This window comes from Suillus fuscotomentosus (genome assembly GCF_016647785.1).
Source record: "Suillus fuscotomentosus strain FC203 chromosome Unknown F5891scaffold_40, whole genome shotgun sequence".
In the NCBI taxonomy this organism is placed as follows: domain Eukaryota; kingdom Fungi; phylum Basidiomycota; class Agaricomycetes; order Boletales; family Suillaceae; genus Suillus; species Suillus fuscotomentosus.
In genome coordinates, this window is record NW_024539552.1 from 181,336 (window position 1) to 206,552 (window position 25,217).

The 25,217-nt window shown below is 47.8% G+C and overlaps 6 protein-coding genes across 6 annotated transcripts; 1 reads left to right on the top strand and 5 right to left on the bottom strand.

Moving 5' to 3' along the window:
* Nucleotides 1-4: 4 nt before the first annotated feature.
* On the bottom strand, nucleotides 5-1,579 carry F5891DRAFT_1239070 (uncharacterized protein; the record flags this gene model as incomplete). The annotated part of the gene is made up of 6 exons (XM_041369691.1): nucleotides 5-194; nucleotides 235-365; nucleotides 419-1,037; nucleotides 1,092-1,168; nucleotides 1,220-1,278; nucleotides 1,330-1,579. The coding sequence occupies 6 exons, from the start codon at nucleotides 1,577-1,579 to the stop codon at nucleotides 8-10; spliced, it is 1,323 nt and encodes a 440-aa protein (XP_041223878.1).
* Nucleotides 1,580-1,988: 409 nt separating this feature from the next.
* Nucleotides 1,989-3,501, bottom strand: F5891DRAFT_1190973 (uncharacterized protein; the record flags this gene model as incomplete). Its single annotated transcript, XM_041367392.1, has 4 exons — nucleotides 1,989-2,315; nucleotides 2,374-2,597; nucleotides 2,647-2,698; nucleotides 2,773-3,501. 4 exons carry the CDS (start codon nucleotides 3,499-3,501, stop codon nucleotides 1,989-1,991), a joined length of 1,332 nt encoding a protein of 443 aa, XP_041223879.1.
* Nucleotides 3,502-13,621: 10,120 nt separating this feature from the next.
* F5891DRAFT_929732 (uncharacterized protein) lies at nucleotides 13,622-13,973 on the bottom strand (the record flags this gene model as incomplete). The annotated part of the gene is made up of 2 exons (XM_041373931.1): nucleotides 13,622-13,816; nucleotides 13,863-13,973. Coding segments are annotated over 2 exons (306 nt in total), but the record flags the coding sequence as incomplete, so codon positions are not given.
* Nucleotides 13,974-14,175: 202 nt separating this feature from the next.
* F5891DRAFT_955632 (uncharacterized protein) lies at nucleotides 14,176-17,217 on the bottom strand (the record flags this gene model as incomplete). Its single annotated transcript, XM_041375346.1, has 8 exons — nucleotides 14,176-14,837; nucleotides 14,891-14,965; nucleotides 15,073-15,641; nucleotides 15,690-15,865; nucleotides 15,916-16,045; nucleotides 16,098-16,326; nucleotides 16,384-16,585; nucleotides 16,636-17,217. The coding sequence occupies 8 exons, from the start codon at nucleotides 17,215-17,217 to the stop codon at nucleotides 14,176-14,178; spliced, it is 2,625 nt and encodes an 874-aa protein (XP_041223881.1).
* Nucleotides 17,218-18,140: 923 nt separating this feature from the next.
* Nucleotides 18,141-21,011, top strand: F5891DRAFT_981951 (uncharacterized protein; the record flags this gene model as incomplete). The annotated part of the gene is made up of 6 exons (XM_041377169.1): nucleotides 18,141-18,724; nucleotides 18,817-19,159; nucleotides 19,208-19,867; nucleotides 20,014-20,283; nucleotides 20,332-20,544; nucleotides 20,697-21,011. The coding sequence occupies 6 exons, from the start codon at nucleotides 18,141-18,143 to the stop codon at nucleotides 21,009-21,011; spliced, it is 2,385 nt and encodes a 794-aa protein (XP_041223882.1).
* A 1,992-nt stretch (nucleotides 21,012-23,003) lies between these two features.
* On the bottom strand, nucleotides 23,004-25,052 carry F5891DRAFT_481421 (uncharacterized protein). The gene is made up of 2 exons (XM_041371992.1): nucleotides 24,973-25,052; nucleotides 23,004-24,919 (listed from the first exon to the last, which is right to left on the bottom strand). The coding sequence occupies exon 2, from the start codon at nucleotides 24,808-24,810 to the stop codon at nucleotides 23,266-23,268; it is 1,545 nt and encodes a 514-aa protein (XP_041223883.1). The 5' UTR covers nucleotides 24,811-24,919; nucleotides 24,973-25,052; the 3' UTR covers nucleotides 23,004-23,265.
* Nucleotides 25,053-25,217: the final 165 nt, after the last annotated feature.

Genomic DNA, 25,217 nt, shown 5'->3' on the forward strand with positions numbered 1-25,217 from the left:
TAATTCTCTACACCGAGACCTCGGCCTCATCGGCTACACGCTTAAGGAAGCTGCGGTGCCATGCGCGGTACCGATTGAATCCGGTCTGCTTCATCGCTGACCGCAGGTCCTTGCTGCACTTGTTCCAATCGAGCAGCTCCCTTGGTGGAGACCAGTCCCTCATGGCTTGGAGTGAGTCGCTGGAAACAATCGAACTGATGAATTTACGATCATCAGTAAAATAGCAGTGCTTACAGGAGCGTATCGTCATCCGCGTGCTCAGCCTCTAGGTGGTCAACAACGGTATCGCGCACTTGCTCCAGCGTGCGTTGGAATATGTTTTGAACTTTGGCGAGGGCCTGCTCGTTCTGGTTGGGATAAAGTACCTGATAGTGCGAATGCTTAGCGTTAGTATTAGAAAAATCCAAGGGACACGTACGGCACTCGCACAGTAAGCACGATGTCGAGAGTTGAGGTTCAATCGCCTGTTAGGAGGACGGATCCAAGTGGTGATGGTGACCGTCGCGGGATGATACCATGTATGAGAGTGCGACGCTAATGCACCATCTTCCGACCGCGTCAACTCCCCCATCTGAACTCCCCTCCGATTCAACTTCTTCGCGACACCCCACTCATATGTCGGTGAGGCGTGCTTCCGGGATTCAGCGATGTTGATGTGAGTGGCGGCCAAAACGTGCTCGTTCCGATCGCCAAACTTCTGCAACTTCGCGATGGCACCTTCAGCAGTTTGGGAGACGGAAACCTCGAATGGCCAGAAGGGACGGATGTCGTCATCACGGGTCTGGAACATTAGCACCAGGTCCGGTACTCCGAGGTGATAACCCTGAGTCTCATCCTGAGGAGAAGGAAGTTCTGCGGTAGCGGGGGCGTCTACCATACGCCCCATGTGGATGGGTAAGGAGACCTCGAAGTTGTCAGGGATGTCGAGAGACTCGACGATGATCCCCATCGCAGTGCGCAAAGGCACAAGGATCGACTCGTGAATTGGGGATGGCAGGGTGGCGACAATTTGGTGGAGGCTGGGGATGTATGACGGTCTGAAGCAAAACACAGAATCAGTTCAAATTTGGAAAAGGGAGAAAAAAACTCACTTGCGAATTAGTTTATCGTCACATCCGATAGCATCCAAAACATATACATAATCATCTTCTGTAACGTTGGAAAATACCTACCACGGCAATCAGCCTGAGAAAGATAAGGAACACGCTGCTTCCCATACCTCAACTTCGGGCCCATCGCCACCGTTCCGAATTCTGCTGATAATCAGCTGGCGCAAACCTGCAAAACTTAAACATAAATTACATGGTCTTGAACTTGCAACAGACGTACCAGGATCTTGCATGACTGATTCTTCATTATTTTCTTGTTTCGTTTCTGGTGTTGCCTGGGGTTCCTTTGTTGCTGCCAGGCTTGTAGTTGACTCCACAATAACGGTGGTAGCTCGACTTTTTGCAACATTTATCGCAGGTGTTGAATGCCTCTTGACATTCACTGAAGATGGTTCTTTGAATGGTCCAGGAAGTATGGAGGGCTGGGACTGCCAGCCACTGTTGTACTGTAACAAACCAACGGGAGGCATGATTTTGAAGGGGTGATTCCTTGTTAGATTTGGCACACCTTATAAGTGAAAACTGCGGCGTAAGCCGGTGTTTAGCTCTTAGCCGGTGTTTTCCGCTGTCAAATAGGAGTCACACAGGAGCAGCCTGATAATCATGATAGGAATAACCATGACAAAAGTAACTTGCCCTGCTAATCCCATCCCTTCACATCTTAAATGGGACATAGAGGCTGGGTGCAGTGCAGGCCCAAGTGTATGAGTCCATGTGTTCAAACTTTACTCTATCAAGCATACCCTTCGCATCATTGTCATATTTGCACACTATCATGTATATAGTACATTTGCGATACTAGCACCATACTAATTGAACCGGCTCGTCCGAGCAATACCAGACTTCCCTATGAACGTCACTTGAGAGTGAGTAACTCCCCTAAGATGGTTGCCCCCTTTGGGTGTAAATGCCTGCAACTAGGACGCTACGTACATCGCCCCTCATTGACTTGTAGAGACCACTCAACCTTTCGTCGAAAGCCACCCGGGCGCGGGACAGGTCAAAGTCACTGGGGATGAAAACACCAGTAGACAATTCCCTCAACGCCCACTCAAATAATGTCCCGATGAAAGCAAATAATGCCCCAAGGTCTCGGCTGGGGTTGACGTATTCCTGGAGGTCAAGTTGATGGAACAGTACGTGCTGCGCAAAATGCCGCACTACTCTGTTCGCAAAGGGCACGCCGACTATAGTCTCTCCTCCCACCTGACCGTAAAGCCATGAGCATATTGTAGCCTGAAGGAGAGAATAATGCCGGACTTACCTTGATATCTCTGTATAGGAACGCGTCACCTTGCAGAAGGTTGCTGACGGTAAGCTCTATCTCCTCTTGTGTTTGGGTTGCCAAGGCTTCATCCAAATTGTAGCCAAATAAGACTGCCGTCCGAACTATATCCTTGACCTTTTTCCTGAGGTGCTTGGCAGTCTCGCCAATTTTTTCTGCGTGCTTTTTGGTGTCACTCCCACGGGACCACAAGGTAAGTTCAGCTGTTCTCGATATCAGCTGTCAGGTTACGATGAATATTGTGAGACTTACGATCATTGAATGCCGTTACGACAGCAGTGAGACTGGCAATCGCCTTTTTGATCTTTCCTTGGATGAAAGTAGAAATGAATCGTCGAGCATCGACTGTTTCATGCCCTTTTTGGCCTTCAATTTTACCTTGGGTAGGCTCTCAAGACCGAACAGCGCAGAAGTTGGGGGCAACGACTCGGATGTCGTAGACAATGGTGCTGCAGGATGTGGTACACCTGGCATCAGGCTGTGACGTGATGGGCCAGCATGATGTTCGGCATCGTCACTAAGACCATGCCTGCCACGATGAATGTCAGGCCTGTCAATAATTTTGTAGGGGGTGTATCGACTTCGGGATGGCGGCGGTGAGTCAACCTGACCCAATGATAGTGGCAGGTCGAAGCGAACATTCAACAGGCGGGCGTGAACATCACTGCCAGCGACTTCAAGGGTGTATGGATGCGGGACTGCCGTGACTCCAGCCTCTGGGGCACTGTCAGTTGCGTCCGAGTCACCGAAACTCATGACCAAGGCCAAAATTTCCTCGGAGGATAAGGCTAGTGGGGTCTCTGCGGGGGTGTGATGAACCTGACTTGGCGCAGGAGCTGAACTGTTGTGCGGGTTTGACTCGTTTTCATGGGACAGTGGTGCTATGATGTCCAGCGAGGCGGCAGGCCGCATATCTGAGTCAGGCCAGCCTGACCCAGAGTCTGCCATTGGCGGCAGGTTCATCATTTCATCCCACCATTGTGACCATTCATACTCGGACATCTTGACATTTGAGTCTGGAGGTGGCTGAAAGCTGCAATGGCTAACATCATGATCATCACCAAGCTCCTGGCGACGTGCAGTTTGATCTGAGCCTGGAGGAATCATAATGATGTTTGCCAAGGGACAATGGCGGTGGTTCGGAGTCAGGCTGAAGTGCCGCGGTCGAATACTGAACTTTGATATTTAACTTTAGTACTTACTGATAAACTAGTGACTCCTTGGTTGAGCCCCTTACTGGTATAATGCCCAGCCAGCGTGTCTTTCAGCCGCGGTCGCATATGAATCGCTAGCCGGTGAAGGTACAACAATTCAGATGGTGAGTCTGAACAATGTGTTGGGTCTTGCAGAACCTAGCTGCTATTCGACCCTAAAGGGTTTCTGGACCAGGCTCAAGGCTCAGAGGAGAGGAAATATCATAAAAACTTGCTGATCTCTCAGACTCATACTGGTAACTGGTGAAAAGATTGCTTGATTATGTAAGCTACAAAAGTGCCAACATAAGGTAAGGTAAAAACAGTCTCTACAAGCCCAACCAGAAATGAATCCCTACACCGGACTCACTGCTGTCAGATGCTCGTAATGATGATAATGATAACGGCGAGGCATATTACATGTGTGACTTACTACTATGATATGCTATCGACAATCGATCATCAAACATTATAAATTTCGACCATTCAATAGCCACTGCTTCTTCAATAGAGAGCCGCTTAGTTCTAGCGGGAATGACAACTTTGAACACTGACTTGAAATTTACAAAATATGACGGTAAGGATTGTCACAGTGGTATAGTAGTCACCAGTAGAGACCTGAAATACCGCAAAGAGCCAGACACAATGGCGATTAAGCTACTAGCAGTACTCCTGGGCCAGTGACAAACTTGAAGTTAGAATTCGGAAATCAAGTGACTTGATGCGGCATCATGGTGGCCGTAGTAAGACTTACCCAAATCCAGAATGGTTTTGTTGAACAAACCAATCCGAGTCACTCTTGATTGAACCTTACTTTCACGCCATCACATCATTCGGTTTTCACTCATGTAATAACTGAGCTGGTGGTCCCTGGTCTGGAATGTGACGGGGACCTTCGAGTGGTGCGCACACGAAGTTCTAAGTTCTATATTCTTAAACCCTTGGAACTATTAGTAGATGTCAAGCTCAATTTTCGAATTCATTAATGGGTTACGGGGCGTGCAACAGCAGGCCTGTAAGCCTTACCCAAATACGGCGAGGATAACAACCCATATCGGCATGTCACGTGTCTATCATTACAATGAGCCCCCCGACCTACCATTTTAGTCAAGGTTTCCTCAATGAAACAGTCGAGTAATTCTACAAGGAAACGTCTGGGTTCAAACTCCTTCCAGGGAAATTAATACATCATGGCAAGTGTAGGTAATACCAGTGTTTTCAGTCTCACAGTGAAATCTGTGTGCCTTTCGAACCTTCATTCAAAGTCTTCCAACACGCCGCACACCAACAACTCATTGATAACAACTAACTATGAGGCATTCTCAGGCTGGCGAATCAGAAATGCACGCCTGTCTTACTCCTCCTCCAAGCTCTATCGGACAACTCAGTCCTACTCGTCAGGATGAGGACTTCGAGTCGTCCCGTCATCTCTGGCCTGATTCTAGCATCCAGACATCTACCGTGGCCCGGGCCAGTGACCACGACTCTGCTTTTCATGGGAGGCAACATTATCGTCGTGATATTCCAATGAGACTCAGAACGTCATCCAAACGCTTCAGGAGTCGCCGACCATCATCACCATTGTCTGACTCAGATGTTACAAATGATTCGTCAGAAGATGAGCTTTTGACCTTGCCAGGCCTCCCTCCCTCAAAAAACCTGTCTTACTATGTGCAACGTGCAAAAGGACAGTTCAAGCCTTATGACAGACAGGGCCATGGGCCTAATGCAATCGAGCTCCGTTTTTTTCATAAGTCCGTCGGAAAATACTCTAGCGAGACTGACATGACTCTGACTGATGTCCAGGCGGTAAGTTAGCCTTCAATGCTACAATTTCACAATGATTGACCATTTATCCTAGGGGAAAGAACTATTCAAACGTGGCTTGGAAGGCATGTCTAGCAAGGCTGTCGCTCAAGCTGTCGTTGCAATGCAAGCCACCCGCGAATCCAGGCGCTTGCGAGTTCTGACGACGGCTTGGGAGATCGAGTCATCAGTGCAGCACACAAAGCTTCTTGAAAGAATGCTGGAGCAGGATGCTCTAGAATATGCTCGTAGTGATGCAGAAGCTTCCTCTTTCAAACAGCTTTTGGTCGGACGTACCTCACAAGAACTTGATATCGACATAGACTTTAATATCGGTGCATATAACTGCGATATCAGGTCGTTCGTTGTATCTGACGTACAGCTTGATCACATTGAGGATCTGGCATGCAACTTAGGTCTACCTGAGGAAGATATCAATGATGGCATGGACTCAGAGAGGGAGTCTCCCAACAGCAAGTTCATTTGTCAATAGTTGATGTGAGGCGATTATCACACTGATTGGCATGCGTGTAATACTAATCTCTATTACAGATCTCAGGAGTTGACAACGTTGAAGATTTATTCCTTGTTGTGTGGTGTATGTTTGCGATCATTTTAAATTCGTCATGGATCCGATGGCAAAACAAGTGCAACAAATAGCTATCTGTTTGAAATATGTATATGTCACAATTTTATTTTCTTGAGTCCTCAGCCAAGAACAACAAAGGATTTGCAACATCAAGCTAGTGACTGACAACAAGCCGTCACTTTCCCACCGTGGTTGGTATACTAGAAGGGGAAACAAATCGACATACTACTTACTTTGAGGTGACTCGGAGGGAATGGATCGTGGCGTATACTGTACTGTGCATGTACTGCTGATGAGAGCGGCTGCGCACAAGTATGAAACGGAGACGCCAGTCCATAATTGTCCTGTCGAGTGCTGGCTCTACTAGTACTAGTGGCACACTTGGGAGGAGAAGCATCAATAACAGCATCTGCCAGGTCCTCGCGCGTCTTACGTTTACTACTGCTAGTATTACTAATAGTACCTCACGGTGGTCACAAGTTTGTAACTTTCAAAATCATGCCGCTCAAGCAGCAGCTATAGCCATGCAAAGCATTTCAATTTCATAGACGAACTATTTAGTATATACAATGCGAGTGGGAATACTACATAGCCGCTGCACAACAAGCACTGATCCTATGATCCCGGGTACACCGGGACACTCCAATGCTTCCTCCTGCAACAAAGCACAGTATTGTTCACGGAAAGCGTCGTAAAACATCTCGAAAGTGACCACATCATGGCCAGCAGTATGAACATGCGCGGCAGCTATAAGAAGATAGGTCGAAGGATACGGCAATGCGGCTGGTGGAGGGATCAGTCGAAACCTCTATACATAGATGGGCACTTCAAGAGCGGGAGGTTGGCTTGTACAATTGCAGACATAGATCTAAGGTAGCCTTAGCCCTGGATGATATGATGATGGGGCGCCCCCCATGCTTCACTGACTTGTGACAGTAGATCGGCTGAAAGCGCAGTTGCCGAGTTTCTAAATTGTGAAAAGAGATAATTTTGATGCGCTCTAATGATGATCTTCAGGGCGTGTAAGACGTCGTTTTGATCATACAGCTAGGTGATCACGCACCTTATCGTCTATGTCGGTAATATTCATAACAAAGTGCACGTCATAGCCAAAGCAGCCTGACATTATTCTTCGCAAGATGTCTTGCGTGACATAATTTCTGAAACCATGTCAAAATTCAACCAGAGAGTAAACCCTGACCTCGCGTGACCCATGTGAGAGGCATCGTAGACTGTGGGACCGCAGTTATACCATTTGACGTGAGAACCATCGATGGGTACAAATTCCGTCTATCTATATCAGCAGTCAGCAGATCGATCTAACACCCAGTTCAGACACGCACTTTGGTCTTGGTTAACGAATTGAAGATCTTAAGAACAGGTTGGTCAATTTGACGAGGTGGGTGCCATGCCGGTTGCCGAAGAGCCATCACTGCGTCCTTTAATGTATTCACTGACCTCCTGTGGGGCGCAGGTGCTCGATAGCCAGAACGAACAATAATATTGACCGGAGTTCTGATCATGCCATGAAGCCAGAGCTAGCGGCGGTTAGCTGGAGTCACAGGTGTGCTTATGTAATAAGCGCTGGCCAGTCCAAAGTTGACGCGAGTACTACCAACTCAAACTGTCACTCTAACTACTAATTAACTCAGTAGGGTCCGACGAATGCGCAAGAAAGTTCTATGGCTTGTTCTTTTGCTCTTCATTGTCAATCTAATAGCCATCGCAATGGTATCTTGCAATGCTCCAGGCTGCTCCTGGGAGAAAGCAACAGACAGTGGTCGAGGGCTTACCAGGCATCGTACGTCATGCAAATTTTATCACCGGTCCAGAGTCCTAGCCAGCCAAAAACGACAAGAAAGGATGAAAGCAGCCGCCAGAGCTGCTTCTCTGGTATGGTCATCATCTGGAATGCTACGGCGAGGTGAATCAGGCAGTTCTTCAGTAAGTGATCGATTTTCTACGAATTCCATGAATCGGACAGTTCAATTGTTACACAATTCTAGACAACAATATTACCTGCTCCTCATGTGGGGCGTGATCATCGTCCCAAACCCATTTTTTCGTGCGAGCCAGCAAGCAGGCGGACGCAGGATGGCATTTCTACTGGTACCGCAGGGAGCCTTGAACACTCAGAGCAGCGGCAACCTCACTTTGATGCCGATGATAGTGTTGACAACGCAATGGATACCGACACTTTAGGTATGCCTCAGATTCATTATGGTTGAACAACGTATTTGCTCAAACTACTTTTCACTCTCCAGAAGAAACTTCGCACCATAGGCTGAGGCAAATACCTAGATTTTTCGATGATGCTCCTCTTCCTGACGAGGACAGTAATTACTCAGATAATATCGAAGTTTTACCTTCTCGAAGTCCAGTTCCGCCTCAATCTAGGATCCGGAGAGTTCTGTTGACTTTGCGAGATACGCTCCAGACCAGTTACAATTCTCTCGGACTCTACCGGCTATACCCTCGTCGCCCATCCTTTGAGCCCGACAAATTTGTCCCATCTATGTTACTTTCAACAACGTGTCCGAAAGCCGTACAAGAGAATGATACATGCATCCTCCCACCTCCGTACCCTTTTCCCAACATGACGGTCTATCGACTCATGTCTTGGATGAACTCCGGCAGCAATAAGAAATCGGAGGCTGAAGTTGCCCGTCTCGTGAAAGATGTAATGCTGGCAGACGACTTTGACTTGAAGCACCTGGAAGACTTTTCGGTGAAGAAGAGCTTACGAGAATTGGACAACGACGCCAACAAGAATAAGATTGAGTTTCCAGATGACTGGGCCCAGGCTGACATCACCATTAGCATCCCCACCAAATCGAAGGATGATGCGAGACTTTTTACTGTTCCAGGATTCCACTTTCGTCCCCTCGTCGAAGTTATTCGTTCAGCTTTCGCGGATGTCCAAGCTAACGCATTTCACCTCTCACCTTTCAAGTACATGTGGAAAGATCCGTTGGATAGTCACCAAGAGCGAGTATTCAACGAGTTATATACCTCCGACTCTTGGTTAGATGCCCAGGACGAGCTGCAAAAGCTCCCAAGGGAGCCTGGTTGCACACTGGAGCGAGTAATTGCCGGTCTTATGTTTTTTCAGATACCACGCATCTGGCGAACTTCGGAACGGCAAAGGCCTGGCCCCTCTATCTATACTTTGGAAATCTGACAAAGTATGCGCGCCCTGCACCGAAGTCCGGCGCATGCCACCTGGTGGGGTTTCTACCTTCGGTGTGTTCTCCTGCTGTATCCTCAAGGATTGCTACCGATATTGCCCATAAGCTGCCTGATAGGGTCAAGGACCTTCTGAGTGTTACAAGTAACATCGGCTACATGGCCCCCCTATCATTTTTCCCCTTCGTCCTCGCCCTTGTATGCCTCTGGCTCGTACTTCTCTACCGACTATCCGTTGACCGGATCCTCGGGACCGTTCCCGTCCCTCATCCCCCTCCTATCGCACCAACGTGCGCACGTGCCTTCGGGCTATGACTCGTTCTGACTCGTGCCACCAATGTGGCTTTCCTTATCTTGTCTTATCTTTCCTTTGACTCGTGCATGATGCACATTGTATCATTTACCGTTGGTTCGTTCCAACGTTTCTCGGTCTCATTCCGCATTCGACCTTACATCACTAATCAGGCTCTGCTACCAGCGTACCTATACCCTTTCCGTTTCCCCTTTGCCCTTACCTACAGTACGGTAGCCTTGCCCTTAACCCTTTCCACTTAGTATAAGTAGTCGGTCACTCTGTACTAGATTCCCTAACTTGAATCTACTCAATCTTCCCTCGAACATACTTCCCTCTGAAGCCCCCTCAGCTTCAGTCTCTAGTATCTTTTCTTAGGTGCTCATCGCGCCTAAGCCTACCTCGATCGACCACCTCATCGTTCGGACAAGACTGTCCTTACTTTGAGAACGTCAGTGACTTTGAAGACATCCGTCTTAGAAGTCACGTGACACGCGCGTCTCTGATATCTGCCGACTCGACGTCGCCAGTCTCAGTCGCTACACCGGACCCTTCCGGTTACGTCACGAATGTTAGCGGACGACGCCCCTCTTAGGGCTCCGCATAACAGATCTATTTGAGTGCGTAACACTGAGTAGCTTGCCTCGCATATCTAAAAGTGGCATTACTGCCCTTCACACGCACTGCCGACGCGAATTGTTCCATGCATGCTGGGATACCTTACTAGACGAAAAGTTCCTTCACGCATACAAACATGGTATGGTGTTGAAATGTGCAGACGGTGTGTTACGCAGGATATTTCCGCGTATATTCACATATTCGGCTGATTACCCTGAAAAGTGCGTTCTATCTTTGATGATGAGCAATCACTCAACAACTTTCAGGGTTTTAATTGCGACCATTAAGGATATGGGCTCATGCCCATGCCCTCGTTGTCTCACACCGAAGAATGTGTTTACTTCCCTAGGCCTTCATAAGGATATGAAGAGCCGTCTACAAAATCTTCGAGTCTATATTACAACTAACGTTGTCAGAGCACGAGAATATATTTATCAGTGGGGAAACACTGTGGACGGTACTAAGGTTGAGGAGATGCTTGGAGAGGGCTCGTGGGTGCCTGTTGTGGTGAGTTCAGATTGTCCACCGCTCTTTCCTATTGACTCAGATGAGCGACTCAGAATAAATTCGTCGAGAAGTTGGGAGCAATAGGCCTTGACCCGTTTCGGATGCTCGTCGTGGATTTCATGCACGAATGCGAGCTGGGTACGTGGAAGGCATTATTCACCCATCTCATCAGGATTCTTTCTGTGCTTCCGGGGGGAAATCAGTTAGTTGCGATCCTAGACTCAAGGTAAGTGAAGTTTTCATACAGCATTTATCGCGTAATAAGGACCAAACTCTATCCTCCTATAGGTTTCATCAGGTTCCATCTTTCGGTAATGGGGTGATTCGAATATTCGCAAACAACACATCTGAAATGAAGAGACTCGCGGCACGAGATTTTGAAGATATCCTGCAGGTTTGTTCCCCTTTTACTTGACCAATAACTATGCTGATTGCCTCTCTTCAGTGTGCGATACCCGTGTTTGAAGGCCTATTTCCTACTGATCACGACGCAATCGTGCAGTCTCTCTTATATAGATTCGCACAGTGGCATGCACTGGCGAAGCTCAGAATGCATTCTGAGTCGACCCTATGTTTCTTCGAGAACACATTCAAGGATCTATCTAAGCAGTTGCGGGAGTTTCGCGAATTTACCTGCACCGCCTTTGTCACTGTGGAATTGCCGAAAGAGAAGGCAGCTCGCTATCGAAGGTTCGCGAAGCAAGTTGGATCTAATGATGTCCCCCCAGAATCTAGCGGACCGAGGGCGAAAAAGTTTAATTTGAATACCTACAAGTTTCATGCAATGGGAGATTACGTGCGGACTATCCGGCTCTTTGGTACGACGGATTCTTTTACCACTCAGATTGTGAGTGTCTTGCATAGCCCTCAAGGGCATTTTTGACATTATGTTATTGCTTAGGGAGAGCTGGCGCACAGAGCCTTAAAAGCATTTTATCCTCTAACTAGTAAGCTTGACCCTCCAAAACAGCTGGCGAAGCATGAACGCAGGCGTCGTGTACTACGACGCGTTGCGGAAGCAGCGGGCATCTCCTCCTCCGACTACCAACCATCGCCAGCCGACTCTCCTGCTCCATCGTCGTTCAAAGATCACCACTATATATCAACCAATCAAAATGATCCGGTCTCATTGTTTGCATTTCTCCAGGAGCATGACGGCGACCCAGCCACTAAGGTAAGGGACCATTGTGCTTTTGTTCCAGTTGGCTGTCAGTTCACTTATGACCGTTTTAGTGCTTCATTCCGAAACTAAAGGATCATATTTTGTACAGGCTGAATAAGCTAGATGTCAGCCATTGCGACCACGTATTTACGGACAAGGAACGCAGTTCGGTCGTCATTCCTAACAGTACGGTCTACTCAGTTCACACAATGCAGGTCCACTATACGACTTACGACATGAAGCGAGAATACGATACCATCAATCCCAGAACACATGCGGATGTTATGGTTCTTTCGGGAGAAACCAACCCTAGACACCCATACTGGTACGCTCGTGTACTCGGTATCTATCACATGGACACGTGGCTCGAAGGCCAAACCAAGAAACAGCACCTTTACGTTAGGTGGCTCGCACCACTAGTACCGTCGGATTATCAGTCTGGGATGCGACATGCCCGCCTTCCCAAAGTGGCATTCGTAGAAGAGTCTGATCATGATGCATTTGGATTTCTCAATCCAGGACAAGTGATTCGAGGTGCTCACCTAATTCCTGCATTCGCCTCAGGGCGGGGTGTAAGTTCACTGCGCCGCGGAACATCATTCGGACGTCCCAGCAAGGAGGTGGATGATTGGGAAGAGCACTATGTCGGAATGTGAGTGTGTCGTGTCCCTCTCGTAATTTGTGTAAATACTGAATTATGTTTGAACTAGTTTTGCTGATCGCGATATGTTCTTGCGTTATACACACTTAGGCATAGGACACTCAGTGGCACTGCGGAAGATTGTAAGAGACTGCTTTAACAACTACGAGTCGACAGCACCAACAGACGCTATAGAAGACAGCACAAGAATCGATGAGGGCCATGCAGAAGATGCTGGTGAGCAATATATGGACGATGATCTTGACAAAGAGGAGTCAGAAGATGATCTTAGTGAAGAGGAGTCAGAAGACGAACATGATGGACTTGAAGGGGGGGAAGATAGAGAAGAGGCCGACGAAGAGTTTGATGACCTCCATTTCTGAAACAAATTGGTTGCCTAGTAGTAGCTGTTAATTGACATTCTTGACTGATTCATCAACCAACCTCATCAGTAAATTCACACTTTTCTTGGCCGCCCTTATTTGCAAAATTAAAACTTAATTACAACTTATTTACCATTATTTACTTGAGCGCGTGCAAACGAAAGGAGACGCGTGACAAACAAGTGCAATAATTGATCAAAAGGTAGCACGTGACAAACAAGCGTGATAATACAGCAATAAGCCATCAAAAGTGCCTTCGTCAATTGCAAGTAACAGAAGTGAAGTAAGTACTACTAAGACTCATTTTAGCTATGATAGATTGACGAGATGGTGTTGATTACAGTCCATGGCAGCCTCAAAAACGTTCGTTTGCGGGCGGGGGAGCAGGCGCCAGTGGGGCGATGTAGTGATCAGGGCGGATGCTGCCATTCGGGCTGAAGCAGAGGCGGAGGCGGAGGAGGCGAACACGGAGGGGGCCTCGTTGGGCTTTTGGAAAAGGATGAAGAGGTGGATGTGGAGCAGGGATCAAGACGAGACGAAACACATTGCGTGAGGCGCGTGGGGTGATTCCAAACTACAGTGAGTACTGAGATGTCCGATAATCGACGAGCACTCACCATTCGTTATGATAGTGTCGTCTCAGTGTCTCGTGGCCTGTAAATATAAGCCGTCAGCATTGTAGCATTGTACACTAGGTAGAACGAACACGAACCTTTTTGCCATCCTCCTCGCCATTTCTCATAGCCTCTTCGACACTCTTCTCCGTGATCGCTCTCCACACCCGAGTTCGCGAATGACGTGTTGAACCCCTCATCGAGTGACTTCGCAGAGTTGAAGATCTTGGGCAGGACGAAGTTGAGGAGGGCCAATAGTTCGGGAACGTTGTTCTGAAGGGGGGTACCGGTGAGGATGAGGCGGTAGCGGAAATGGTAGTACTGCGTCAGCGTCTGTGCAAGGGTACCGGTGAGGATGAGGCAGTAGTGGGAATGGTAGTACTGCGTCAGCGTCTGTGCAAGTTTCGACTGGGTGTTCTTCATGCGATGTCCCTCTGATAGCAAGCATGAACAACATAACCAAAAAAAAAAATCAAACCCACTTACCAATGATCATATGCACCCATTTGAGTTTGCTGAGAATAGGTCGGTCCTTGATGATGTACTCGTACGTAGTGAGCAGAACCTGGAACTGGCCCATCTGCAGGTCGCCTTGGAGGTTTCGACGTTGTGCAGGGTTGCCCTTGTACAAGATCATTTTCAGCGTCGGCACCCACTTTGCGAATTCGCCAGACCAGTCCATCATTGTCGATAGAGGCACGATCTCGAGGAATTAAATATTCTAATGGGATCTGACCGTTAAAAACAGATCAAAATTTGAATTGAAGACGTACCTATGCCATACATGGCGGTCAGGAGGCTATCTCGAACGCATGATGATCAGCGAACTTGTTGACATAAAATGAGCGGAAACAATCAATGGAATGGTAGAACTTAAGGTCGTGAGGGATGTACTCCGAACCGTACATAGGTATCAGGTGTGCTGCACGGAACACCGTCTCGATATGAATAACAGCAAGGTTCCGGGAACCACCCTCGTGGAAACTGGGACGGACCATCCACATGCCAGTGTCTTCGTCAGCACAATCATCAATCTTCTCAAACCAATGAATGAGAGCGCATGGATATACTTCCCAGTTGTGCTTGAAAGAAAAGAAGCATACAATTCTCGCAACTTCGAGTCCTCGCATGCCTTGAGCGTCCGAATCAGTGTCGATGAACACACAGTCATTGCGCGGGTACTCGTTTCTCCAGAGTGGACATGCACGGATATGTTCCCGTCGCATGCCACCAGTACCACTCAGATCGCTGGGAGCAAAGAAGGTTGCGGCAGCAGAATTGAAGACCTGGAGCTTGCCTTCATGCCGAGGCAAGCTACCAGTTGGGACATCTGCAGGATCGTGGGGATCATCTTGGTTGAGCTGAGTGAACAAAAAGTGTTGAATGAGGCGTCGCAGATCTGGAACAGCAACTTCGTGTGCTAACGCCGCTACTGTTCGCGCCCGTTTTCGTTCTGTATGATACAATAGTTAGCATCGAGATTTGACGCTGCATGGTATCACTTACGAGGAGTTTTGGCAAGCACTACATAACCAAGTACTGTTGGACCATCAACTACCTCACCGTCATCGATATCGATGTCTGGTTGCGGTTCAATGGCATGGGCATCTGGCTGTGGTGCAATAGGAGGGACAGCCTGTTCATCTTCATCCGGTGCTGTATGTTGCTGTTTGAGTATGCGAGAAGACGACCAGAGAAAGAAATCTTACTGAGAGCGGCTAAAGCACTTGATAAAATAGTGCCAGTGAGCATCCCTCGTGCATCAAAGTCCACGCGGGATGCTGCAAGCTTGTCAAGGCGTTGATTGGTTACAAGCATCTGACCAAGAGCATTATGCCTGCTTGACCAACGCCAAGGCTCCTTTACAGCCTTGATATGTTTTGATTCTGTGATTGACGAGCATAGTCCGTTCGGGGCACCGAAAAGTCGAATCATGTCTGTATAATGAATCATTGAGTGCTGGCGAGGGAGTGAGAAGGTAGGAACAACGAGATCAAATATCTGGCGATAGCGATGGAACCGGTGAAGTGCGTCTTGCATCTGGTTCAGGGTATCTTCGGTGACAACATCGCGCCGCGCAAGATAACAAAATTCTAACAATGCGCGAAATGCGCGAACCATATCTCCAGGCACATGGCCTTCAATAGCTGGAAGAAAGACCTTCATGAGCGCTTTCGAATCATCACCCGTCCACTGTTTGAAGTCGCGGCCTTGAGGAAATCGTCGTAGACCAGAAAATGATGGTGCAGCAGCGACTCTGACTTAAATTAGAAGAGAATATCAATATAATGAATGAAGGGCATACCTGCGATCTATGTCGCTCATAATCTCCTCCGCCCGCCTGGTCCCGTGCACAGCCTTGAGGTACTTTGCTACCCAGTCGACGAGATGGTCTTTGAAAGCACCTTTGATGAGCTGATGGAGGAGGTCGAATGACAGTAACTCGTGGATATCTGCTCGGGGGAAGTCGTTCGTAAAGGGCTACACAATACATATTAGTTTCGAATTGCAGAGCGGCCGGCTCCACTCACGACGAGATCACCAATGATACCGAATTCATCCCATAATACATCCCCATGTAGCTCACCAATAAGGAACTCAGTGTGCTCACGACAGCGATCCATGCCACCATTGTCGAGGTTCGTTCGAACTGCAATACATCTATGTGTATTGTTAGTACAGATGGATAATGATTACAACTTCCAATACTCACTTCGGGCACCAATGCTTAACAATACAGGATAGCACTAGTTGTTCCTCGTAATCCGCGATGTAGGGTCCTAGACTGTATATAATGCGCCGAAAATGTCCATCTCCACAGCGCACAACTTCGTATTCGGTCATTGCGGATTTCAAGCTAGAGAGAATGGCAGATAGCGAGCTGTGGAATAGCTGGCGACGAAATATCCGAAACACATCATCTTTTGAATGCTTCTTGTCAGCTGTAGTGCAGTAAGTCAGATGAGGCGCAATAAAATCTAAAATATCAACACACGTACTTTTGGGTATGGCGAGGAAACCGATTATGACAAGAGCATCGCGGTGAGCACGCCGTACACTGTTGCGTACATTGCCGATCGAGGCATAGAGGGGATAGTACTCGTTGTTACCAGTGCCCACAGAAACGGTAGTCTTATCACTACCGAGAATGATTGGGACTAACGCAGATCCATGCGTCTCTGGATCTTTTGATATGATGTCCTTGATGAAGCGTTAGCTCTGTCCCGAGCAGTAATAGATGGAAAACATACTGATTGTTTCCATGCCCAGTCTCCAGACATGAAGTCTTTCCAACGGCGCGTCTTGTCCGATGCATCATATTCACGAAATGGCGTATAGTCGATTTCATCTTTGAAGGTGGGGTTGGCTAGTATGTTGTGCGCCATCGCGCGAGGGTCCCTATACCAGACATCGAATTCATCATCCATCCATGGCGGGACAACCTCAGGGCGTTCTCCTGTGTACTGAACCGAGAAAGATTGCCAGGGGACATCACCAAGCTGTGTCGCATCTATGACATTGTGGAGATCTTTATGATCGGCGAATGGAGGGACATCGCGGTGTTTCACGAGAGTTGCGGCCATTAAATCACATAAGAAATCCAGGTTTTTGGCAGACATATGGCATTTTTTGAACGCGAACTCAGCCGCCTCAAATTCTATTCTATTGCGATATGGGCTCCAGTCGTCAGGAGCCTTTTGTGGCATGGGAGTTGGAGGGGCGCCATGTGGCAGAAATTCTCCATCAGCCGTGCATGGTCGTCCTAAGCATAGATCTAAGTCAAAAACAAAAACAACAAGAGTACAGATGTAAATGAACGTACCGTTTAACATCGAATGGTATGTACGATAACAACGCTCACTTGAATCGGTAAATTCTGCGTCAGCGTTGTCCAAATCCTCATGAGTTGGTTCAGAGGGCATAGGAGGTGATGGCTGGGGAGGTTGTGAGAAATCCCGAGGAGGCGGTGAGAAATCCGGAGGTGGTGGTGAGAAATCTCGAGGGTGGGATGGTGACCGGGATGGTTGAGGAGGTCCTGGAGCAGGTATATTTGGGTGGAGTGAACGCCTGTGTTGAGTGAGACCTGATTGGTTTCGAAACCAGCGTGCGCAGCCTGGAGCCGGGCATGGAAGCTGAAGTAGGTGGTGAGCACGGCGGGGAGGCATATATGTGTTGTAGGCCAAGTTGATGTTGGCAGTCGAAAAGTATATCTGAAGGTGAACGAGAAATTCGGACCGGCACCAATGTGACCAAACCAGGCTAAATGCACAAATGAAGGCTAGATTCGGGGGTTCTTGAAAGCGCCCAAATTACATAGGCTCATTGACGTTCGAGCAACACCAGAAACTTGAAGGTGTCCAATACAGTGAACTCTGGGTTCACAGCACCCGAAATATGCCGAAAGTGTTACTGAACTGCCTCCTTGCCGGACAGGTTTTAGTAAATGTTGATGTTCAAACTGCTTGCCGAGAAGCGCTTGATGAACATTGACGCCTTGCAGCAAAACTATGGGTAAAAATTAATATTCAGACTACTGGGGCTGGTGAAAAATACTGGTAGACAAACATTTGGGAGCGGCAGGCGCGAAAGGATCGCGGTAATCTAGTGGGTACGTCAGCTTGGTAAGGGTCAATGTAGATATTTATTCAGAGTCAGCTTAGACTACAATTTTTGAAGAATGGTGACGAAACATACCTTGTTGTGAGCTACCATCGCCCTCAAATTTCTTTACCCTCCCAAACGCTCCATTGACACCATGCCCACCAGCGCAGCTTCAAAACGCATGGCGACTCGACCTAAGAATGCAACTCAGCATCCAGGACATATTCTGACTGGGGGCGAAAACCGTACAAAAAGACGTACCAAAGCTCAAAAGGCCGCCGACGACCAACGTGAAGAAGAGGAGAAGAAGGCAAGTAAAGCAGCTGTACTGGAAACTAATAAGCGCGTTGCGGCATTTCATAAAAAGATGGAGACAGACCAAGCTGCTGCGCGTGCTGATGCACCTAAGCCTAGTCGTCCTCGTCCTCGTCCTGTGAAAAAGGCTGTGAAAGCTCCAGAGACCACCGACTTGACTACGGCTGCCGGTAAGGCTGTTGGCGCTATAGGCAATGGTGGCAGGGCTGATAAATCAGCAGCCAGTGCCAATATTGAGCATCCTGGGAGTGAAGAAGACGAGGAGTTGGAGGTGCAGATGCCAGGAGCACGCAAGAAGAAGGGAAAGAGGATGGTGATCCCAGTGAAAACACCTGTGAGAGATGCGATTGATGTGGCGGGTGCCCTTATCGCCAACGAATCAACACAGGCACGTGATGATGATAGGTCGTCTGACTCGGATGTGTAAGGCATTTAATCGTTTTAACCATGAAGCTCCATCTGACTGAAACATCACTTTTTTTCTTCAATCTTATGGTCTATGATGACGATGCTAGCTCTCCACCTGGTTCTAAAAAATTCAGTCATATCGGTCGTATCCCGAATTGGAGGATGCACATTCACATTAGAAAGCCATCCTCCGAGTCCAACTTGAAGCACCGTGGGAGAGCTTCTGGAGCGCCTTCTACTACTATCTCTAGTGCCACTCCCTCCTCTAAGCTCACCAGGGGGAGCACTTTGAGTAGTGGTGGTGCCTTACTCACGCCTATCGATACTCCCGATGCTGGGGCCAACGACGTGTCGGATCTTTTTACAACTCTGTTTGCAGACGACGAATTAACCGACTCAGTCGAGCGCTCTCAAGCACTCGCTCGTATGTCAAAATCAAAGGCTTCTCAGGTGAGTCCAACCATCTAGTTTATTTCTATGTGCTAACTGCATTTCCAGGGTGTCAAAATTTCTCAAAAGGTCTCAGAGAATTCTCGACTTCAAACGAAGTTACCCCATCGCAATGCCAATCTGGCACCCAAGCAGCTCGACCCGATTGAGCCTGATGTCACCGCGGATGATGGTGCCTTCAATCTCGTGGGCGATGATCTTGAAGTGAATGCGGAGACTGCTCCTCCAGTAACTTCCCTCGTTGACTATGATTCCAATACCGAGAGGGAATCTGATCTTGAACCCCCTCCTTCTGCACAGGTTCCAAAAGGATACTATGATGCCGACCGGCCTCCACATCTCGCTCCATCCTACTTATCCCACCCTACCAGCGTCAAGCGCAAACTCGTAGATGCTGAGGATGACATTACTGACGATGACTTGATTGAGGACACTCTAATCGAGGACAACCTCATGATCACAGATGACTTTGCGATCGAGGACGACCTCATGTTAACGGATGTGATCAAGGACGACATCATGATCGAAGACGACCTCATGATCGAAGACGACCTCATGATCGAAGACGACCTCATGATCGAGGATGGCCTGGTCGACGAAGACTCACCCTCCTCCGAAATCGAGTTTGTGGCTCACGTCGAGCCTGTGGTCAAGACTGTGGTCAAGACTGAGTACAAACCAGTGTCCTTGCGGTTGACTTCTATGGTAGTGTGCTTTGGGTTCAATTATTTGAATTCTACTGACTACAAAATTTATAAACCGGTGTCGGCGTCAAACGCAATGCCCCCCCTGCAGCAAAGCGGCTGAAGTCTTCTCGCAGCATGTCCAGCATTCCAAGTACTGTGAAACCTCAGGCTGGTCCCGCGAATCCGTTAGAGGTGACAGTGGAGATCCTCCCCCGTTCTTCATATAGGATCAAGCATCTTCCTGGAGGACCTCGGGCAGTGGCTAGGTGGAGCACAACCTTCATTCCCACTCTCATTTCTGCTATCGGAGACCAGGAAGAAGTCTGGGGTCGTATCGAGTCGGAAGCAACGTTCCACGCTACTATACAGGACACCTGGGATGCTGTCCATGAAGATATCCCCCATATCGTCACGAATGATGGACCCGTTATAGCTATAGTGAGTTATCTTTGACACTATTCATGTCTGAGCTTTATTTTTTCCTAGGCTCTGCAACGGCTATCAGAGTGGCGCAATTGCATTGGCACCACGGCTGTCACGGTATACACAAACTTCCTGTCGTTGCAAGATGATGTCAAGACTGATGAAGATCGCAAAGCATTTTCCGAGAGCTTACTTGTCAAGTTAGCGTTCCTGTATGGGAACATCCCGGAGGAAGGGAAATTGGAGAACCCTTTCGAGTCTGAGCTTATCATTCAGGTACTCACACAGCACGCATGCGCTACTTTGGGTGCTATTGGCGACCATCACACAACAGCGCATGCAAAAGGTGCACTCAGCCTTTGCACTGCAGCGGCATGTATCTTCCTGCCCTCTCTTCACAGCACGGCTAATTATTTCCTGTGTTTTAGGTGGAACGTGCCATCCGCCTTATCGCTTCCGAGACGCTTGTCAGCGAATTGGAGGCGAACAGTAAAGGCAAGGCCGTCAAGGTCCCTCACTCTCTCAACAAGTTCTCGGGCAAGATCAGCGGCTCTCGAAAGGCGTTCTCGGACACTAATTTCGGTGTAATGACCAGGTGCTACATGACATCCATCAACCACCTGCAAGACTCAGTCATCCAGGATATCTGGGAACAGGCGAAGGAGATTGCCTTTAAGAGGCGCGGTGCACCCTCCGCTCCAGACGAAGACTCGGAGGATGAGCGCGCACTCATAGGGTTCTAGTTGTTGTCTTTCTTGTTGCCCACTGCATGCATCTCCTTCACTGCTTCACTGCTTCATAGTATGCTACTGCTTCGCTAATTGCTGCTTCTGAAACTCCTTTTTAGTGTCTTTTGTCCAACTTTTTCTATACTTAATCTACTTGTCGCTTGAAATGCTATGTTTTGCCGTCATTTTTCTCTCAAAAAGTGTGATTAAGTCGCAAACAAGTAGAAAATAAGTGAGATAAGTGTTATTACTTGCTGCTACTTTTGCTAGCACTTGCACTACTTACAAAGGCAAAATTATCGAAAAAAGGCCAAAATAAGAGTGGAAAAAGGTCCAGTCAAGAGGAGGCATCTGCTTTTTCAACTTAAAATTGCTTGTGGCAAGTGGGTGTCACAGTTCTTGCGCGTGGCTTATCCGCACCTTTTTTGGAAGTTAACCGGCGGCAAGTTACAAAAAAGGCAGTTCAAGAAATGTGAGAATTTACTGATGCTGTCTGGCACCCAGAGAACGAGGAAATTCAAAAGGTACGCCCTTCAAGTTGATTGACTCATGCTTTGAAATCGGTTTCGCTTGATCTCTTAGTTTGATGAAGACTCGCATCTGGGTTCTTTAAAGCCTTAATGTTCAAATTAGCACATCGGATTGTTCGAAGACCATTTGCCCGAGGCTTTGAAGTCACGAATTTTGACTGTGCGAATTGATTCCAGAACACTGCGCTGTTTCTGGTCTTTAAAAATTAAAAAAACTTAACTTAGTAATTCGGGTATCTGCCGCATACAAGTATGACACTGCGCCTGGTACAATCTGATGGCATTCCGAAGAGAATGATTGACAACATCAATGTTAGTGAGCTTTGAGATTTCATCCCTTGGTGGCCGCAACAGCGGCATGTCACAACTCTGCCATGAACCGCCAGGCCAAACTATATCTGTTGGCCGGTGCTAAAGCTATTATCCTTCGGAAAGCCTCAGATAACATTAAAATTGAGGTGACATTTGATGGGAGCTGAGAACGTTCAACGACATCAACACTGGTAAGCTCCCGTCCATTACTGGCTGCGAAGGTAGCATGTCACAAATTTGCTGCCGATTGTCAGGCCGATCTCTATCTGCTGTAAAGGGTTAAAGCCGTTGTCCTGCCGAAAGCCTTATATACCATTAAAATCAAGTCAATATTTGATGGGAGCTGAGAATGTTCAACAATATCAACGCTAGTGAGCTTTCGTCTATTGCTGGCTGCAAAGGCAGCCTGTCATGACTTTGTTGCTAACCGTCGGACCAATCTCCGTCTCTTGTCAAAGATTAAAGTCATTGTCCTGCAGAAAGTCTTGAATAATCTCTCAATATGAAGCATACATGCTTGCAAGTGAGAACGCTCGATAATACGGACACCATTGCGCTTATGTCCGTTGCTGGCTGCGAAGGCAGCTTCTTATGACTTTGTCGCAGACTCCTCCAGCGAGCATGTATTGCTGACCATGCATGGCTAAGTACGATCAAGTCAAATTTCTCGTGGGATACATAGTCATATTTGGTAGGAGCAGAATTACACGATACTACAGCTGCAATGACTACAATTTCAAGGACTCGTGCGTTCACTGATGAAGGTGTGGGTGACTTCCATCACAACATATGTTCACAGTTCCCTGTGCATTGATGATCTTTATAACGCCTTCACGCCTACATGGACTTTTCTTTTGATATGGCACGTTCTCCTTTCTTATCACCGGAACTTATCCCCTGTGGCGAAAGTCTTGTTGTGCAAGCATAGTTGGTCTGGTACTTCTGCATCTGCACGTGCGTTCTTGTTCTTGTTACTTTGTCTGGACATCGTGATCACAAGCTAGGCTACATAATAGGACATGATTTACATACACTCAAATTGTCACGAGTTGTGCGACATATAATGGCTGACTCAAAGGAGCCAGTCATTCAATAGTACTGACATGGACAGGCCTAAAGAGAATTTAAAAATCACATTGCATGCACCACTCCATGGTGAATCGTGATGCATTGACGCATGATATTCTGTAAACACTGACATGACTGTAGCACGTCTTTGCTGTGATTCAAGGAGTTCCCCACAAATAAATTGGTTGCGCAGTCTTAAGTGGACCTCAAGTTACAACATCAACTATAGTCTATGAAGGGGTCAGGGAACCCATGTGTGCTCCCGGATCGGTGACATCTCAATCAGGGTCTCTGATCGTGCTAAACGCCGCGAGAGCTTTGTTTTTCTATTCAAGGAAGCTTTTCATCCCTAGCAGGCGTCAAGGACCGGCTGAAAAGGCAATATAAAACGATGAATTTTTAATTCTGAGGGGAGTAATCATGCTCTTGGATGGTATCGCGCGAAACTCCACTCCAACATTCACCGTAGTAAGAATGTCGTTTCGTACAGCGGAAAAAGATGCTGCCCGTAGCGAGAGGTTTTCCATCCTATACTCTGGTCTCTCTTGGGGAGCGGAGACCAGGCGATAGCCACAGAGGTGGGTACAGCGGAGTACCATCAAGACTGCCTGACGGCACAGTCTTGAGACCAATCCGAGGACGATGAGGTGAAAGGGATGAGTGAGATAACAGGCGATCTCTCGCCAAAGTTCAAGAGGCAGCGTTGGACAGATGGTGGTGGGTGGCATATCGTCACTTCTATCAGCTCTCTGAACGGGGGATTCCTTCAGGTAAATGTACCGCACATAATGACAAGCCTCCAAAGCACGCCGAAAGAGTGCGGGGTCGATGCGATATCCAAGACGGGCGAGACCAGTGATGCCTGGCGTAGATGGTGAATCTGCGTAGAATGACGGTAAAAATTGGAGGGCGCTCGTGTGGCTGAATGACATCGTGTGTGCGTTTTTGACGACTTTGACGACTGCACAATGGAAGACAGAAAACGCGATTCCAAAGTAATGACCAGAATGATTCGTCTGCTCCAAGATCACGTTGATCAGACGTGACACGGAAGCCTGTAGGCATCGCTCGTCATATAGATGTGTTGCGATGTAGACAACAGTGTCTTCGCGAACCCACGTGAACTCCTTTCTTTTCAGCTTGGGATGGGAAATGCACTGTACGTCGTCGAACATCTGAGGAATAAATGTAATGCTGGCCATGAAGCATGCAATTGACCATTGATCGTCCGTGATCTGGTTGTGGTCGTTTAAAAGCTCTATTTCGTAGATTTCCTTGCCAATGGCTGAGCTAAACATGCACTGCCCAATCATGACTTCTAGCAATGTGACCCGAACGTGCTCGTCTTGAGAAAGGCCGTCACTGACGGCGAGCAGATCACTCAGAGCCACTTGAGATCCGGTGCACATCAAAGACTGGTACGTCTCGAGTTCAGAATTGTGGACAATTGGCGGTGTTGGCTTTTTGTATCTGTTCTCCGGGGGACATTCTAACGGGCAAGCTGCGTGGCCGTAATGATCTCGAGTGATGCCATCATCGGAGATGTATTGGAGAAAAACGGCGTCATCTGGGAGACATTCCAAGGAGAAAAAAGGCATGTCGCACACATGGAAGATATTGCGATCAAGATCAATCTCGTAGGTCCAGCCACAAGTTTCTGGCCGCAGCTGGGAGGGCCCATCGAAATTTTCATCACCACCTTCTATCAGTAATAGAGAATGCGAAGGGCTCTTCAACCCGTCCAGCATCTCTCCAAACACTTTCTGATAGGTCGCGATGGCATTGGGCTGCCGTATATACTGAAGCACCTTTAAGCCAAGCCCCTCTGGATAACCATCACTACCGTGGTGTGAAAGATAATACATGTTCCGATAGCGGACCACGTAGTGCCCGTTGGTTCCCATACCTGCAGGTCAACTGAAGAGAAGTGAACTTCGGTGGTTGTAAGCGTCTAGTTATGTGGATGATTAGAGAAAAAGATGAGTGGCGTGTGATGGACGGTTTTTAAGTCGACTTGGTCATTATATAAGCACGAAATCTGGCCCTGCTGAGTCGTGTGGACTTACGATCAACCGGCCGTCAGAGGATGGTACCAAGGTTAAACATTTTGAAGCGTCTTGACTAGCTTTGAATTTTTTGTGTGATGTAACATTTAGGCTATTAAGTAGTATATCATTAATCATTAGAAGTTAGAACGGGACAAATGTGACTTTCAGCTCCAGATACTCAAACACCATAGAAGAAACGCCAGTAACCTGGAAGCAGATGAGCGAGCGCGTACCACAGCTGATATGAGCCCATTGTCAGCTTC